This window comes from Takifugu flavidus, chromosome 1 (genome assembly GCF_003711565.1).
Source record: "Takifugu flavidus isolate HTHZ2018 chromosome 1, ASM371156v2, whole genome shotgun sequence".
Classification (NCBI taxonomy): Eukaryota; Metazoa; Chordata; class Actinopteri; order Tetraodontiformes; family Tetraodontidae; genus Takifugu; species Takifugu flavidus.
The window spans coordinates 4,496,030-4,513,536 of record NC_079520.1 but is presented as its reverse complement, the minus strand read 5'-3'; the positions used below and the strand labels follow the sequence as shown (position 1 = coordinate 4,513,536).

Sequence of the window (17,507 nt, the reverse complement as noted above, 5' to 3'; positions counted from 1 at the left end):
TCCCGTGGATGTTTGTCAGGCGTCGGCAGATTGATTCCTGCTCTCGCAAATTAATCTCCAGTTGTCGCAGTTCAAAGCGAGGCCAGGCTCCGCATTTGTGCACTTCCTGTTAGCGCAGCTAAACTCCAACAGAGGAATTCACTTCATTAGTTTCCGCTGTTTCTTATTGTCTCGCGGGAATTCAATTAAAGTCTCAACCTTTGATGATGCGACACTTATTTACAGGCTCGAGAGATAAAATCAGCCTGCAGAGATACAAATGAGTCGTGACTGTAAACCCAAAGGACCGACATGGAACGCGCATGCACATTTTCATGCGTTTCATTTGCAGACTTTGCACACGTTTGCGGACCGATTGCTCAACCAGGATGCAAACGCAGCTTTACAGGTAAGATGGCAGCAGAATAAAGAGGATTCTTTCTCTGCAGCTCATGTGAGAGGAAGAGGAAGTGATAAACCTCGAGCTTTTGGGAATGCCGTGATAATGTTCCTGGGAATGTCGGTGGAGAAGGGAGCTACATCCTCGCACAGGTCCTGAGGGTTTCCTGATTTTAAAGCCACTCTTTAAAGCCCTTTAAACCACCGCAGGACCACAGTGGGTACATCCAAGCCCGAGATATTTTATGCACTTTTCGTTGACGACAACACTGGCAGCGGAGACGAGCTTATCCTAAGATTAGTGCCTGGAAAAGTTCACTCTGTCCTGGGAGACCCAACGCTGAACCGAGTCCCGACTAGCGGGGATTGTGTAACTGCTGGGAACTTTTGATTTTGTTTTGTTCATAAAAGCAGGAGGATTATGTACATCCTCAGAGACCCACCTGACCTACCCGCCTTCTCTCTTGTCCCCTGTTGAACCTGCCCAGCAGATTGCACCCCCACAGCCAGATGGAAAACACAGCAGAGCAGAGATTGCCTGTCCTACTACAGAAGAGCTCAGGGACAATGAGCCGGTCGATGTGACCACTTCCATTTATCTTCATCTCCGAGCTTTGCAGCAGATGTGGATACTTATGGGTTAATCTTGAAGGTCTTACATGTTCTTAATCTCCATATCTGTTACCGACCGGACATCTGGGTTATTGTGAGTGTTACGTAGTGGTGTCCTTACGTAATATCAGTGTTCAAACGAAAGAGTTGTTTATACCCTAAATATAAATATGTCAGGTTGATAAAATTTTAATATATGCCTTCATTTGGTTGTGGCTTCGGGCTCTAAAAGAAGGCCCACAGAAGTTTAGAACTTCACTGTGTCCTCATTCCAAAGCCAACTAATCAGACATTAACCAATTAATTAATGAAGAGAGAGAACATTATGAATTCCTGGTTCATAGGATAATAACGAGGGCCCCAAAACGTGAGCACAAAAGCTAATTCAAAGCTGAAGTTCCTGTTCAGCAGAAGCAAAGATTTGACTGCTTAATAAATTTGTCCAAGGGGGCTCCTTTCATCCAGCACTTTTATTAAACGGAATAGTCTGGAAAATGATGGAGAGGAAGACAGTAATCTAATTTCCTCACAGCGGCTCCCATTGTCCTCCAGTTTAGGCGGCTTCAGCTGCATTTCCCATCCATCTTTCCACTGGACTGAAGCTCTGCACAGTCGGACAGAACAATCACACCTCTGCAGGGCTCGAACGGATCGGGACAACTGAGCTAGCCGTGGCGACGAAACAAGTTCTCTGAAACTTCTTGGAGGAAAGAAAAAAAATCCGCCATCATTTGCGTCTTTCTTTTAGACTTTACGTCACCTTCGCACAACTTTCCAAATGATCAAACTCAACCACATCAGCCTTTTCCATGTGACAATGGCCTCTGTAAACGAGGAATCATCCACGTGGGCCAGCAGGGGTTAAGCTCCCTTTTTGAAGATTAGGCTTTGCTTTCCAGTGGCCTGGCCCAGACACTGGGCGCTCTCTTCTAATCCACCACTGCAGGCTTTTGATAGCTCCCACTGTGAGTCCTTTTTACTCTTTCTGATTAAAATTACTGTAAGTGATTCTAGGAAAAGGGCAAAGTGGGAGAATTAAAAAAAATCCCTCGTATTTCTCAGGCAGAAATTATATCATGTTACCCAATACACATTTCTACTTAAAGCAAGCAAGACAACCATATATGATACATGACGACTCGTAAATAGAGTATTTAGGCTTTAAATGGGTCAGTTTCCAAGAATTTGAGTTTTAAAAAAGGAATTAAACATAAATTATAGCTATGCTGTCTTTTAAGGGTAACAGCCCAGATTATCTGTTCTCATCTATGCTTGTCTAACGTCATTAGAGATTCAGCTTAGCATGTTATATATTCTGAGAAACCACAAATAAACACCTGAAACAGCCTATTCAGCGGAATTCATCCTTTCAGTGGTCGGTTGTTTTGCTCAATCGTCTTCATTTAGAGTCCATCGCAGTCATATTCTCCTACAATTGACTGGATTTCCAAGACATGGGAATAAATACACATGGTTACATTCATCCCAAAATCCTGACATGAATAATTCACAGCCATCTGCCGTGGATCGGAGGTCTGTAACAGACTCAGAAAACTGAAGACGTAAAACTCTAGTGTCTGTGTAGATTCTCAATCATCCAGGTCATTGTATCCAAGGTAGTTTTCTCTGTCAACTGGACTGGGTTTCTTCTCGAAGACGTTTCGCCTTCTATCCAGAAGGCTTCTTCTTCCACTAGGCTTCAAACTCTAGTGTTTACTTTAAAAACCTTCCCATCGCTGCCCTGCCCTTTCCTCAGCACCGCAGTGCCGAATTAGAGGACAGATGGACGAATCTGACTCCCCACACACCAAATTGTTGACGAGAATTCCATTTATTCTTCCTCTCATTGAGGGTGGGTGAAAGCAGCTGTGGCTCGAACGGTCAGGCCTTCATCCCTGTAACAGGGGAAGTGAAGTGAGGCTTCCTACGTGTCCGAGGATCCCAGAGCAGTCCTTATGCCTTGGATGAACAGGTGCTCCTGTGCAGGAGTCACCGGCACCAGAGTTACTGCTGCACACTCCAAATGCAGCTACTGGCTACTAACAAATCCAACCAAAAGTGAAGCCAAACAGCTCAGACCAGACAATTCCCAGGACAGTCTTACTCTGATTAGCCTTTCAGAACTCTCCTCATCCATACCAACAGCCTGTCTCTTAGACCCCATCCCAACTACACTGCTAAGGGAGAGCTATCCTTTTATTAGGACATTTATGTTAGATACAGTATAATCACTTTGGTTTTTTAAGGTGGGTCTGACAGCTAACTACAGGCCAATCTTTAAGCTTCCTTTTTTGTTTTAAATCCTAGCAAAAGTAGTTGCCAGCCAATTATGTGTCGTTTTTTTGAGGATTTAGAGCTCATCTTAGTATGGAACCAGCACTAAAGTCACTAAAGACCGTCTTACAGCATCAGATAAAGGGCTGACCTCTTTTTTTGACTGCTGCTTTTGACACAGTTGACCATCACATTCTGTTCCATTCATTCTGAATGGAAAGATTACTTGGCATTAAAGGGTCTGCCCTTAAACTGGTTTAGGCCTGTCAGATGTTAATAGTGAATCATCTGCTCTTACTAAAGTCTATCATGGAGTTCCACAAGGTTCAGTGCTCAGTCCAATTCTGTTCATTTTATACACACTCCCTCTTTGTACGGTAATATAATCAGATAAATGTCAATAACCAATAAACGCCTGTTGTTATGCTGACAACATACAATTAGGATTATATCATCAATGGATCACTGGACCAGGACCAGAAACTTGCTTCAGTTGAACTTAGACAAAACTGTTATCATGATGTAGTCTTTCTGGGTGGCATAAACATGACCCCAGTACCAACGTAAAGAACTTCGGTGTTTTATTCCATCAGGATCTGTCTCTGAACACCCACATTAAGCGCAATTCAGGGTCCACCTTTTAGCAATTGCGCAACATTGCTAAAGTCAACAGTAAAGTGTCCCAAAGTGATGCAGAAAGATTAGGCCATGCACTTATTTCTTCCAGGCTGGATTACAGTAATTCACCTCTTGGGCTGTGTGAGTAAGTCATTAGCGACTCTACAGCTGGTCCAGAATGCTGCTGCTCGGACGCTGACTAGAACCAAGAAAAGAGATCACATTAGTCCAGTATTGGCTTCTCTACATTGGCTCCCTGTAAAATCTTCCGCCTCAAATAAAGTACAAGGCTGTTCATGGTCTTGTACCCTCTTATTTTAACAAAATTAGAAGTCCTTATCTTCCGACCTGAGTGCTGCGCTCTCAAAATGCAGGCTTACTTGTAATTCCCAGGCTTTCCAAAAGTAGTATAGGGGCAGAGTCTTCACTTATCAGGCGCCTGTTCTTTAGAAAGAGCTCCCAGTCTGGATCCAGGAAGCAGACGTATTGTCAGTGTTAAAAGCTTCCTTTTTGATAAGGTTTATAATTAAGGTGAGCAGGAAAATGCTTTCAGTTCCACTGCTATAGGCCTAGTGCACCCTCCACCCTTAAATTATCTATATATTCATGTCACGTACATGTGCATTTTACTGCCCGGGCCCATTTTGTTTTCCCCCTAGTCTTGCTGACTTTGGAAATGCTCCATCACATTCTGAGGTTTTCAGCGGCCCAGAGCTCCATATGAGGACATCTGAAGATCCACCTGGGCTCATGGACTTCTTTTCTGTTAGCAGTTATAAATTCATCCATGGACAGATTATACACCAACTCCTATATCTCTAATTATACTGAATATAGATCTATTGCCAATGTTGATGCTCTCTGAGTATGTGGAATCTATTGCATGTCTGTCCATCCCAGGGACAGCGATCCGTCATCTGTGGATCTCCTTCAGGCTTCTTCATTTCCCCTTAAAACTTTTTCCTGACCCGGTTTTAAGGTCTAAATATGATCTGATGCCTCTACTTCTAATTCCCCAATAAAATTGATGTTATTCTCTTTGGCTAGGCTGTTTCCTGCGTGTGCCGTCAGACCTTTTTGGCACATTTTACTGTTGACATTCAGCTTTTTTAATGACAAATTTATTATTTTCATTACTGTTACTACCATTAGCTGTAGCAGTAGAAGAATCCACCAAAGGTTTAAAAGCTAAAGAAAGCAGACGTCCCTCTCTGTGTTTATATTCCAGGCAGAGCAGTCCCTCTCCATGACGATTTATTGACGCAAGATCCCCCCCGAGCCAGGACCTGCAACGATTAATGCCCCGGGGAGGCAAAGTGTTGGGGTAGGGGGGGGGGATCTTACTGGGAAAAGAGTCCATCTGTGTGTGTTCTAGTTTCTCCTCCAAAGCTGTAAAACCTGCTCCAAAATGCCAAATAGCATGTCAACATGCCAGCCTGTGCCACCCAAGTTTAAGTCAGACAAAGGCCCCTTCAGAGCTGCGCTGTGTTGCTATGAGAATGGGAAAATGATGATGTGTCATTAATGGAAAAGAGCTGAGTGATTCTGCAGGAGAGCAGACGACAAGCGGAACATTAACTGCTACCTGAGGGTGGAGCTGAGGAGTGAACAGTTCTTCCCTAATGTGGACAAAAATCTTCCATCTGAAGGATATTAAATGGCATTCCACAGGTTTATGATTCCAAGTTCACTTTTGAAAGCCCCCAAAAAGTCATTCAAGTTTCCAACTGGTTAAAAATGGTTCTAAATCAGCACCAGTGGCCCTGTAGGAGGTGCTCAGATGTTGGTTTCTATGAAAAAAAGAATACAGTATTTATCATGACCGCTCCCCTTGTCACTGATAATAAAATATGTCTAAACGCCTAAGCCACAACCTCAGACCAACATTTGATGTTACACATCTGTAGGGAATCTCGGGAAACGATCCCAGAAGTGGAATTACATTAATTTCTGTTGTTGTCCATCCAAACCAGATTTTGAAATATTTTATTTCTAACAAAGGGAAACTCAGACAGCAACTTTAACCATAATAAAAAGGCAAATACTTGAAAAGTTGTATATTCTCCTTTGGGAAATGTTGGACTGTTCAGAACCAAGCTAGACAACATTGTGAATGGGGAGGAAGATTAGAGGAGGGTTCCGTGTGTAAGGCTCTGCCATGCCACAAGCATTCAGATGCATCGGTACATCCATCAATATTGCACAGGTCAGAGGTCAATCCACAGCCTGACTCACGCACGAATATGAAATTTCATGCAAAACTCCAAAAATATAAACAACAAATGGGGAAAGTTTCGCTCAGATGAATCAAAGGCAGTGACAGAGAGCAGGTGGAGGATGACTTAAAAACCTTTCACATTCGATCTCAATGAGGTCAGAGCGAGAGGTGAAAACGTCAAAGGTTTGGATTTATAAACCCCAACAGCACAATCTGTTTTTCCCACTTAAGAACGTTCCAATAGTTTTCAGGGGGAAAATCCTGCCCCAGTCAACCAATATTCATAATGTGATCACAACATGGCGATTTTTTGATCAATCGACGCCACGATGGCAACAAACAAGGTTCATATCTCACCTGAGAGACTGTGAGAGCTCATCTCTGTGGCTTCTGTTGGAGGGCAGTCTTGTTAGAGGTGAGCAGCGTCAGTGCACCTCGGCGGCTGCTCGCTGACCACCATGTGCTCTGCAGCCACGCCGATGCTGCCAGGTGGAGGCGCCGGGCCAAACGCTGCACAGAGAGGAGTTGTTCCTTAAGCCTTCATCGCGCTGCGCCACAGGTGGAGGCCTCAGAGCTGTGGCTGGGGTTAGCTTAGGCTGGGGTTCACTCCACCAAACAGGCAGGCTCTGAGGGACGAATGCAGATTTTAAAATAAATAAATAAATAAGTGGTGTTTACATACGAGTGCTGAATTTCCAGAGAGGCGCTCATAAACTGGACATGTTTTTCCACGGATCGTTCCGCGGACGTTTGAGGGTGTACGAAGCGTCCCACAAAGGCCAGTATTTGCAGACACATGCACGCATGAATCTCAAAGCCGGCCAGGTAGGAGGAAATGAAAGAACAAGGTCCAATCAGGGCTGCTGCTGCTGAGGAAATGTGACATTTGTGGGAACGTGCACATCAGAAGCAGCACAGGTTTGACAGGGTTCATCTTCCCCTTAACCTCAGTCTCATATTCACATTATATCTGGGCCCCTGGTGCCTTCTGCATAATTGCACACACAATTGTGCGAGTTCAATTGTTCAAGGGCATCTGTGCGACAACTCTATCATTCATGATTTGCTCTTTATTGTGCAGAATTATTTAGCAGTCGTGATCCAACATGCATTAGAAAGGAGAACAGTTCCTAAAGTAGCTGCGGCTACAAGAGGAACTAACTGGTAAGAGTGACATAAAAACCTAGAGGTTATTTGCTTTGCACAAAAGTAACGATGGAAAAAAATCAGGATGCACAAGCTCTATGTATATATGTGTTTCCCCGTATGTGTGTCACTGCTGTCGAAGCCGATGTATAAACGCCATCTTGCCCCACCAAACAATATCCACGCCAACGACGGCTGCAGTTGAGGCCTTGAAGAACGCCAAGTTGCAGATCTTCAGTTAGCAGAAACGTTAAATCTCCCAACGCCACTAAAGCACCATTTGACAGTGCAGACCGCATGTCGTGGATCAGGTGTCTCAAAGCGGATGATTCGCTGACGTGAGAGGCGTCGCCGTGTCGAGCAGAGGGCACCTGTGATCCCCTCAGGGTCTGACGTGCATTTCTGCTGAAGCAAATGTGTCTCAAAAGAATCCCAACTGTGCTTTTACAGCTTGCCGGTCGGCCAGTCCTCCCACTTTCTCTCCATGCCACACTCGGGGAAAAAAAAGCTCAGGAAAACCATGTCTGCTCCTTTTCTGACACCGCAAAGCTATAATTTGCAGCCCAGGTCAGCCGTCAGATGTGCTTGTGTGGTTTTTAATATTTATTCCATATGATTCCACTTATTCCTCCGTTTATAGCACTCTTCGGGGATCACACTAAAAAACAAACCCTTGTGTGACGGCGCAGTTCCATTTTTAATGCGCTTCATAACGTCCCACCTGCGTCACTTGAAGCGTCTCATTTCTCGACACCTGAGACCGGGTGAGATTGGTTGTTCCCGTGCAGCCGAGTTCGGAGCTGGAAACGCTCCGTGGCGTATGGCGGGAGAACGGCTCTCAGGACCCCTTAATGGACTTCACTTCCGCAGCACTCCGAGAACTGCCGGGAGTAATTACGATGGCATAAAAATAACATGCAGTTGGGTAGTGAGCAGTAAACAACAATTTAGAGATCCCTTGCTTAGCTCAATAAATGAATCACTGAAAATGCACTTGTGCCGTAGGACGGCTCCGGCCTCTCAGCTCTAATTGACTATGAATTATTCAGCTGGTGAGTGAAATTAGCGGGAATAGCTGCATGTTGTTGATTGACATGTTGCTGGTTTTTCCTTTTTTGTTTTCAAAAACCTACAGACCCTTTTTTTGGGGGGATGGAGGTGTGATTGTTGAGCGTGCATGCAGATGAGGACGTGCGCCAGTGTGAAGAGGCAGATGTGGGTGGGAGGTGGGGAATACGCCAGAGGAGCTGGGCACACTGCATCCACGACTGAAGATCCAACCTCACGTGCACAGGGACAAAGGATCTTTGTCAGCGTGGCGCTACTGGGTGCCAAGAATGAAGAGACCAAAGAGCGTGGTACTTCCAGACTCGTCCCGGTTCAGCCAAGGACACACGAGGTGTGAAAGGAAGAGTGGGTGAGCGGAGGGTTGAAGAGCATTGGGCAGCAACAGCCAGGCGTGAAAGACCTGCAGTAACACAATACACCCTGCTGCTTGTTCCTGTCTGCAAGTGAACAAGGCCGACTGTAACCGCAGGACCTCACATCAATCAACCGCTGGCGGTACGACAGCAAGTGGGGCTCGTTTGTCTTGATACGGAGCCGGCGGCACAGCTTCAGTCGGCGTAGCGCAGCGTCACACAACAACCTCTCCCTCTGGCCCCGTTCTGACCTCTGGCGAGAAGACGAACGGCATGTGATGAGATAAAACCCACGCTGATAATCCTCGACAGCCTAATGCTCCGCGCTAACTGAAGGCTACAGAGGCGTTTGTGGAAAGCAACACGCTACAAGCCTGCTGCCTTTCTTCAAACCAAAGCGGAGCACGCATAAGCAGTTGATTAAAATTCAACTTATTACGCTTGAATGAAAACTTTTAGGCTTGCTTTAAAAAAAAAACGTTATATTGTGTTTTAGCCCATTTCCCTAGTTTATAACCGTTGCCCTGGTGACAAAACTCAAAATAAGTATTCTGTGTCTATATTAGTGATTTTCTTTGTTTTCTTGAGTCCATATTTTTCCACTCTGTCAACGTCAACAGATAATCGGCAGCCCTTCGTCATTACCAAAAGGCCAACTATTTTGTTTCAAATAAAAGCAGGAAGTTGCATCTTTCCACTGGTAGGTTCCAAGTTCACTGAATGATTTACACACATTTTTTCACTTTTACTCTGGCTGCACGATTCTTTAATGCAGACGGGAAAAAAATAACAACTTGATTGTCTTCGTCAAAGATCGGATGATCAGCCGCAACAGTGTTATTTCATCGCTCAGGACTCCGCTTCACACGCGAAACATGCTCTGCAGAATAAGACATTTTTGGCCTTTTTGCAGCCGCACCCATTGTGCAGCTCTCGCTCCATCATTACTCAATCTCAGTTCAGTAAAAGCAGCAGCGATCTGGTTGGATTACACAGAAGACAAGAAAAGTAGCATGATGACTTTGAGACTGTCGGGACAGAACAGACTGTAAAAGGGTGAGCAACTTTAAAGTTCAGTTTGAAAAAAAGACCTAAAAAAAACCCACCTTGAATAGTTGTTGTGGGGGTGTTGTGGCCCAAAACACTAAAATTAATTTATATCACTTGAAATGCTAATTACCATCAGTATCAAGCAAACAGAAGGAGACATACGGGAAATAGTTTGCAGCAACAGATCCATGTTGGAGTCTGGAATGACACTTTACATGCATGACGAGCAGCACTTCACACACAAACACATGACTGCCTTTAAGCTTCCTTATTGAAGGGTTCAGGTGTGTTTGTCATCTCCAAGGGCAGCACCTAAATCTCCCTTTGCTGATATTTCTTCTTCTCAGAATCAGCACATAAGCGTAGCATCAGTGAGAAAAAGGCAATATCAAAGGTTATCGCAGTAACTGTCAGAGTCCATTAGATCTTATTTGGAGGCACACAGATATGTAAATTCTACTAATATGATTTGAATAGATCAATTTAAATTCATTTTACGATGAGTTTTTAATTGCAAAAGAAAATGCTGGCAGGTGGTGGTAATTTAACATGATATTGGTAATACGGGGTAGGGCGCAGGGGCAGTTTGCACTGTCCTGCTGGTTAAGCGTGACTGTGCGCCACAGGGTCGTGCCACCGAGTTCATTTCTAAACATTACAGTGCCATTAATAGACTCAATTAGTGCCCATTAGCATGACATCCACAACATGTCCACAAACAAGGATGTCTTTCCCAACTGCCAAGCTCTCCAACACTTGCTTGCGAAGTTTGGGGACGTGTTTGAAGGTTGGACACGGTCCCAGCAAAGAACAAAGGGGGCAGAAACAGGTTTATTATTGGACGCCTGGGCCACAAGGGCTTATAAGAGCTGAATCTGGAAGAACGATTCGCAGCCATGAACTCATTGGGCGACCATAAGGATCGACACAGGGACTCATCAAGCCTTAAATCACATCAGTTGAGGCTGAGAGCTTCTGTATAGCTGCCCATTAAGGGCTCTGCATCCTCTTTTACAGCTTTGAATCTTCTTCTTGTCCGCTTGGACTGCTTTTCTGGCCCTTTGGCCAATGTCCAAGTTGCTTGCTTTTATTAAGTTGCACAACAGTGAGGCTAATGAAGAAAGGTGAAAAAGAATGATCTATTTTTACTGAGCCTGGCCTTCGCTCGAGTTGAAAATAAAACTTACTCCACAGGTCGTTTCTAACAACCAAGGCTGAAAACTTTGTTGGGAGGAATCAATAATTGTTATGTCACAGTGGAGGAAGGGCCCGAAAAGCTCGAGATTGATAAAAGGGACTCGTCTGTGCTCACACATGTTCTTATTTATTTGTATCCCAGCAACCCCGTGACATAGTGAAAGACCTCATTAGTATCAGTTGGCATCACAAGATGTCCACAAACAAACTTTCCCAGCGCCAGTTTGTGCTAAGTGATGATGAGAAGCTGGAAATTCTTGCTATGCGATGACATGACAATAAAAGTGAACTGAACAAACACATTAATTAGATTAAAGAGGAGAAAAAGGGGGAGGTTGACTGTAACGGGCGGACAGAGTCGCACTTCAACTCGGAAAAGAAAAAATAAGACTTTTTTGTATCCTATATTTGTGTATGATGGATAAATGAGGCCAGTAAGTAAGAGGATTTTAGTCTGTCTGTGTTTACCCAGAGAGGACGCACATGATCTGTAGCAGTTTTTAATTCCGTATGTGATTTAGTCCTAAACTGTGGTATGAAAGACGACCCCAGTGGCTAGTGTGTCACATACAGCCCGTTCTTCTGTTCCAAAACGTCTCTGTGTCTGAAAAAAGGAAAAGATGCCAGAATTGTCTTTGAGACGCACTGATTTTGATCATAACTGGCAGATTTCGGCTGCAGACTGGCCAGATTTTTAATCCTGCTGAAGGACGCCAGGCCTTCCCTGAAAGAGATGTTGCTCCATGGCAACGTGTTGCTCTAAAACCAGAAACATACACTGGGCAGCGGACAGAGTTATTCTCCAGGACCTGCAAAGAAAACCTTCTTTAATATTTAACATCTTCCAGAGTCTTTTGTTACCAACTTTTCTTGCTCGTGGTTTACAAAAATAATGTCCTTCTGGCTGGATTGATTTCTAGAGAGGACACAGAAGTGAAACTGTGACAGAGCCCAACTGTAGGTTTTGCAGGCAGAATCCTCATTAGCTGGTTATTAATACAACTCATTGCGATAAATCTGCACAAACAACCTATAAATAAAGATTTGCTCCTCCAGCGACCTCACAAATCACTGTCAGCTGAGAGCCCGAACACAGCCTCTCTGCGTTGACTTGCTGAGATCCGATATTTTCCCACGACTCGGTAAACAGCACAAATGACATGTTGTGCCACTCTTTAAGACTTTAGGTTAGCGAGATACATGTCTGTTTGTGTACAATGAGACCAAAGAGTGAAAGATCAAATTCAAACAAAGGCATCAGGGTTTTTTACCCCTCTCCAAAGCTACTGCCAAAAGTCTTGGAGATTTGGGAAAAGTGCAGTAAAGTTGTCATCCAGACTCTCTGTCCCACCGCTAGTTTCTTCAGCTTCCCTTTGCACCAAAGTGACAGAAAATCCTCTTCACAATGAAGTCATCGCTGAAACCTTTTTATATACTGAATATCTCATAGCTTACTTTATTAGTCTTACACTTTTTTAATGTTAGAACTGTCCATTTGTGGCTGGAACCCTGAATTTTCCCATCTGCAGGACTAATAAAGGACAGTATTATTGTCACCCTGGAGTTTTGAGCCCGGCAGCAGCCTGTTCCAGTGATAGCATAAAACACTCTTCTAGTAGCTACCTTAAAGGAGTCTCGGCAGAGAAAAGACCCCCCTCCAAGTGATGAATTTAGCTTCCTGCTTTGAATGAGCGGTGAAGAAGTTAAAGTGAAATTACCTTGCGTCACATGATTGAGCAATAGATTCGCCAGAGACTGTTGCACAAGAGTTCTAAAGAGCCGCTTAAAACCCATTTGCGCACATATCTTATAAGCAATACATCATTTGTGATTAACTCAAATCCCAAGAATTTCCAATTGCTGCCTCTATGCCAAAGAGGGAATTTAAAAAAAATAAATAACAAAACATTTCACTTAAAAGATACAAATATTCGCCGGTCTAGACCAAACAAGACCAGGTCTGTTCCGACCAACGAGGGGGGTCAATGCTACAGCTGCAAACTTAAATAAGCTTCTGGATTGTCACACTTTTAATAAAACCAGCTCTCAAGAACAAAGACAAAGGAGGCAGGAAATCACATTTCATCTATCGAGCGCGACGTCGATACAGAAGCGATGTTTTCCTCCAGGTTTGCGGAGCCACAGACGGAGTATTCAACAAAGGATCAGCAGGCGGAGCTCTCTCTTGCAGACTGTTTTGTCTGGCCTGCTGTCTGCGTGCTTCAGCTGGCCTCCAGGTGTGTTGCGTGGTGGGAACGTGTTGATGGCTTCCATTTGTTTAAAGTGTTGCACATCGTGTATTTTCCCCACTTCCATATGGAGCCGTTTCTCCAGATTTAACATTAATACTGTCACACACGCACACACATCTGCATATTCAGTCACACACAGGGTGTGCAGATGTGATCTGTCTATCTATCTATCTATCTATCTATCTATCTATCTATCTATCTAATATTAAACATCTGGACTCAGGAACGCATCAATGTAAATAAAGTTTTCATTAATATTTCAAAGTTGGTTATTATCTTAAAGTTAGAATTCAAAATATAGCAGGATTCCCTGTCACGATGCCCTGGTTGCACCTACCCACAGATTAAGATGTAAGAAGATTCTATTAAAATCTCTCGATGAGCAATTTCACAACCGATCACTTCAAAGTCCAGCTTCGACAACAGCGACTGTTACAACATGTTTTATGGTCCAGGAATACGCAGTGTCAGAATTTTCCCGGTTAAGTCTTGCACGTCTTCGGAAGAATGGGCCCACATGTTGATGGTCAACTTTGGCCTCAACGCGGACCTGCTCTGGTGTTTACGCTCCACGAAGCCGCAGGTTTACACCCAAAGCTGTGGTTCACCATGCAGACACATCGATTTCACACACATCTGAGGTCACATTTAACGTCTGAAAGGGGTTTTTTTATATGCTGGTTTAATTCACGATTGCACATTTCTTCTTAAGCGCAAAACTGGATGACTTTTTATTTTCCCCTAAAATAAATATTTTTAAAAAGCAATTTAATCGCGCCTGTGCTGCAACTCCTGTAAGGGATTGGTGGTGTTTTAAGTGCGATAATACTGATTTGCAGCTTTTCCCCACAGTGAAAAGTGAAAATAAAGTTCTAACGCGCTTCAAAAGTGGTGCGAGTGAAATGTTGCACAACGCGTATAGCGAGTTTCTAAAAACCGCCCCGATTAACGGACAGATTAACAATAACTAAAACGAGGCAGAAACAAGGAAAACAACAGCTGAAGGAAGCATAAGAGCAGGCTGCAGCGCTTCGAAGAGGAAAAACCCTCTCAATAATTTAAAAAAAAAAAAAAAATTAAATCCGCAACTGTGCATTTTGATGTAAAAAGTAGAGAATTAACATTACCGTGGGGCAGCAGCATTGGGCGTAAGGGACCTTTTTTCCTCTGAGCGTCCAGGAGCATCCACAGACTGAGTTTTAGCAGCCGTCAGTAATGTTTTAAAAAAAATACTCATGAGTCCGCAGCTCCGCCACACAGAGACGGTCACGTGTCAACCCTCCAGCATTTCCGGGGTGGGCGTGGCCGGAGCGGCTGTGATTGACAGCTGAGGAAAAGCACGTAAGGCTAAATAAATATAATAATAATGTCTGTCGTCCTCATGACCGCGTTAAGGACTGTAGTTAATTTGAGCCTGAGGTGTTTAAATGACGGTTTATGGCATCCAAGTATGCAGATTTACAATCTAAATGGTGAATTATTGACCATTTATTGCTGTGATCTTCTGTCTTCTGCAGGTCAGGATAGTCTGGATTTTAATACAGAATGTAGAACATTGTCACCTGAAAATGTTCTGTTCTGTACATACATAGTATCAAATCTAACAAAATATGTTCTGCACTAAAATATTGTGTTTGAAAATATGATTGGCACTTTAATGTCTGCAGAATGAACTTTAGGTTGATGGCCCATGATGGCTGTAATTACATACAGGGGGGGGGGCAGCCTCCAGAATTGTGATTACCAATCAGAGAAATCAGTAATTTTGACACATATTATGTCGAGAGTGAAAAGAGCTGCAGCCTTGAGGAGATTATAAGTTATGATGAAATGATTCCAGTCATAATTCAGTCCTTGATGTTTAAAGTCTTTGTTGTGTGAAAGAAATAATCCAACAATGCCTGAGATGTGCAGAGGTCTGTGCATCCTCTGCACATCCACATAACATAAGAGGAGCTTTCCTGCCTTCTCAAACAAAAAAATGTGGTGGCTTGTTGCAATATTTGCTAAATGCTGCTTAGAATAGATACCAGAGCTATCAATTTTACTAATGTTTAGTGTTGCGTACAAATTAGAGCATTTTTTAACATAATTATGGGGGCAGACATCACTGCAGACAATGCAATATTAAAAGAAATGGTGCTCATTATCAGTGAATGGCAAAAGCATTGTCCTCTAAATTTAATTAGGGAGGGTGAAATAGAAAAAAATCAATTGGTGTGCGAGTTTGTTCAAAAGATCACGTCGTTTGCTCGGTTATTTAAATGCACAACCAGCAAAGGTACAGTCAAAATAAAGATTCGAAGGCTGGAGAGTGGAGCGGACTATGGAGACGATGATTATGCAAACGCCAAGCAGCCTCGCTTCAAGAGTGAGGGGGCCCTGAGACGAAGTCATTCGCTCTCCTAAAAGAGGACACTGACAGCATAATAAGCATCCAATCAAATGGCCTTGTCCACACGAGCAAGTAAATAAAGCTGATGTGAGGATAGATAGATAGGACGGCTCGACCCAGCCCGCGCTCGCTTCTAACACGATCCCACTGATAAGTATTCTCTGAACCCCGTCCGCTGAGAACGGGATGCATTCAGACGTTATCTAATGGAAGCTGATATGGTGCTCTTCCATGCAGTGTGATATACCATCAGCTTTTAAGAATTACAGATCTTATTAGGCCCGCGTTCTGATCCGTCCCGCGGTGCTGTAGCAGCACGTTAAGGCCTGTAATGGGGCGAGAGCATTGGTTCTGATGGCTGGACTGCAGACTGCAGCAGGTGCTGGGTAAAGGAAGGAAAAGCACTGCAGCTTAGTACCGCAATTCTTTGTTTTTATTGTCCTTGACAGGCTCGGTCAATGTCTAATTACTGTGCTCCACAAACAGCTTACAGGTATTTTTATCGACTGGGCTCCTGATGGGACAACTATGGGTGAATATCTCTCAGTCTCAGTGTGTTGAATGTGCCAATTGATTCAAAGCTAAGGCTAAAACGACCAGCTTTAAGCAGGATTTAATCAAGTCAGTGTCCATTATTGCTAAAGTTCCTGAGGTAACAACCTTCCATTTCTATTTTAATTAAATCGAAGGTCTTGCGTGCACGGGCCGTGCACGGATCCCTGAGCACAGCTGCTACAGCAGGACTAAAGTGGACAGGATGGGAGGTGAGATTATTATAAATCCATTCTGTCGATGCCCAAAGCTCAAATGAAGAGGCATTTCACCAGCGTAGCGCCTGCTGACAGAACGGCTGGCTGATATCTGTGCTGTCGGGGGGGGCTGTTTTGCAGAGAGCTGTTGTTTGTATGTAATTTCATCAAGGTAAACACGGAGGAGTAATGTGTGCAATAGCGCCGAGCTGCAGCACCTCTCAAATCTGATTTGTCAAACGTGTTCTATCTGTCTTGTTGTCTCCAGATCCCCGCAGGTACACGGCAGAACAAAACTAAAGTCCGGGTGCGACTGCACGTCTGATGTCAGTCTACAGAAGGGAACCAGCAGCCCGTCGCATCAGTTTAGCATATCGTTTTATTAATTTGGTGATTTTATCCTTTCTGAATCTGAGTAACTGGAGAATAGTGACAAAAAGAAACGAATTAACTTCACAAAAATGCTGATACAAGCCTTGCAAAATGTGGACTTCATCAAAACTAGCCGCCTTTTTACCAACTAATACCAGATAATTGTATTTGAGCACTCAAGTCATGGAAGACTTGCAGGATATAAATGCTACATAGCTCTGTTCTAATATTGCTTTGACAGCAGCAGATGGATTTCCTGCACATTATGACAGGAAGATCAATTCTTAAAAACACCAGAATGCTGCCAATTCTCCAGAGAGGACGGTGTTATCTTTTAGCGGTTGTGCTAACATTCACACATTCATACGCTGTTTATGCAGAGGAGGGTAATGGTGGTCGACTCAATCAGCCGGGGAAACTGTGACAAACAGCTGCGAGCGAACGGGCCTTCGCTTGTAACCTTTTTGGAATAATCTAATCATGTTTCTTTTTCCATTATCTTATTTAATTTCAAAGTTTTCAGCTGCCCACAGAAGGAGGGAAAAAGCTAACAGGGCGTGTGTTTGTGCATCTAGCTAACTTGATTAAGTCCCGGATTTGAGTCATTTCTGTCGTGCATACTCAAATCATAGATTTGGCCAACTGGCCCAGAAGAGACGGTTTCCTTCCACACTCAAGTGCACTTTTACAGCCTGCAATCCCTTTTTACATCATCATTTCATCTGTTCACTTGAAACACACTGAGTGCAGACTGAACAATTATGTGGAATTACACAAATGGATAAGTGGAATTGAGTTTAACATCAATAAACTGTGAAAGTGTGA

At 43.7% G+C, this 17,507-nt stretch overlaps 1 protein-coding gene and 1 long non-coding RNA gene across 6 annotated transcripts in view; one reads left to right on the top strand and one right to left on the bottom strand.

The window, feature by feature from the left end:
- The window catches only part of hdac4 (histone deacetylase 4), an 80,187-nt gene extending 65,737 nt beyond the window's left edge, over window positions 1-14,450 (bottom strand). For 3 of the 5 annotated variants that reach the window (XM_057027190.1, XM_057027199.1, XM_057027207.1), the window contains exons 1-2: window positions 14,294-14,450; window positions 6,458-6,726 (exon numbers count right to left, since the gene is read on the bottom strand). In XM_057027190.1, the coding sequence (XP_056883170.1) occupies window positions 6,458-6,479 (22 nt within the window). In that variant the 5' untranslated portion in view covers window positions 6,480-6,726; window positions 14,294-14,450. Of the gene's footprint in view, window positions 1-6,457; window positions 6,727-14,293 lie in introns of those variants that run through there. The other 2 variants (XM_057027230.1, XM_057027240.1) reach the window with 1 other exon arrangement.
- LOC130522664 (uncharacterized) lies at window positions 14,374-17,507 on the top strand. The gene is made up of 4 exons (XR_008949669.1): window positions 14,374-14,507; window positions 16,048-16,093; window positions 16,251-16,325; window positions 16,579-17,507. It is a non-coding gene; the product is annotated as an uncharacterized LOC130522664 (long non-coding RNA).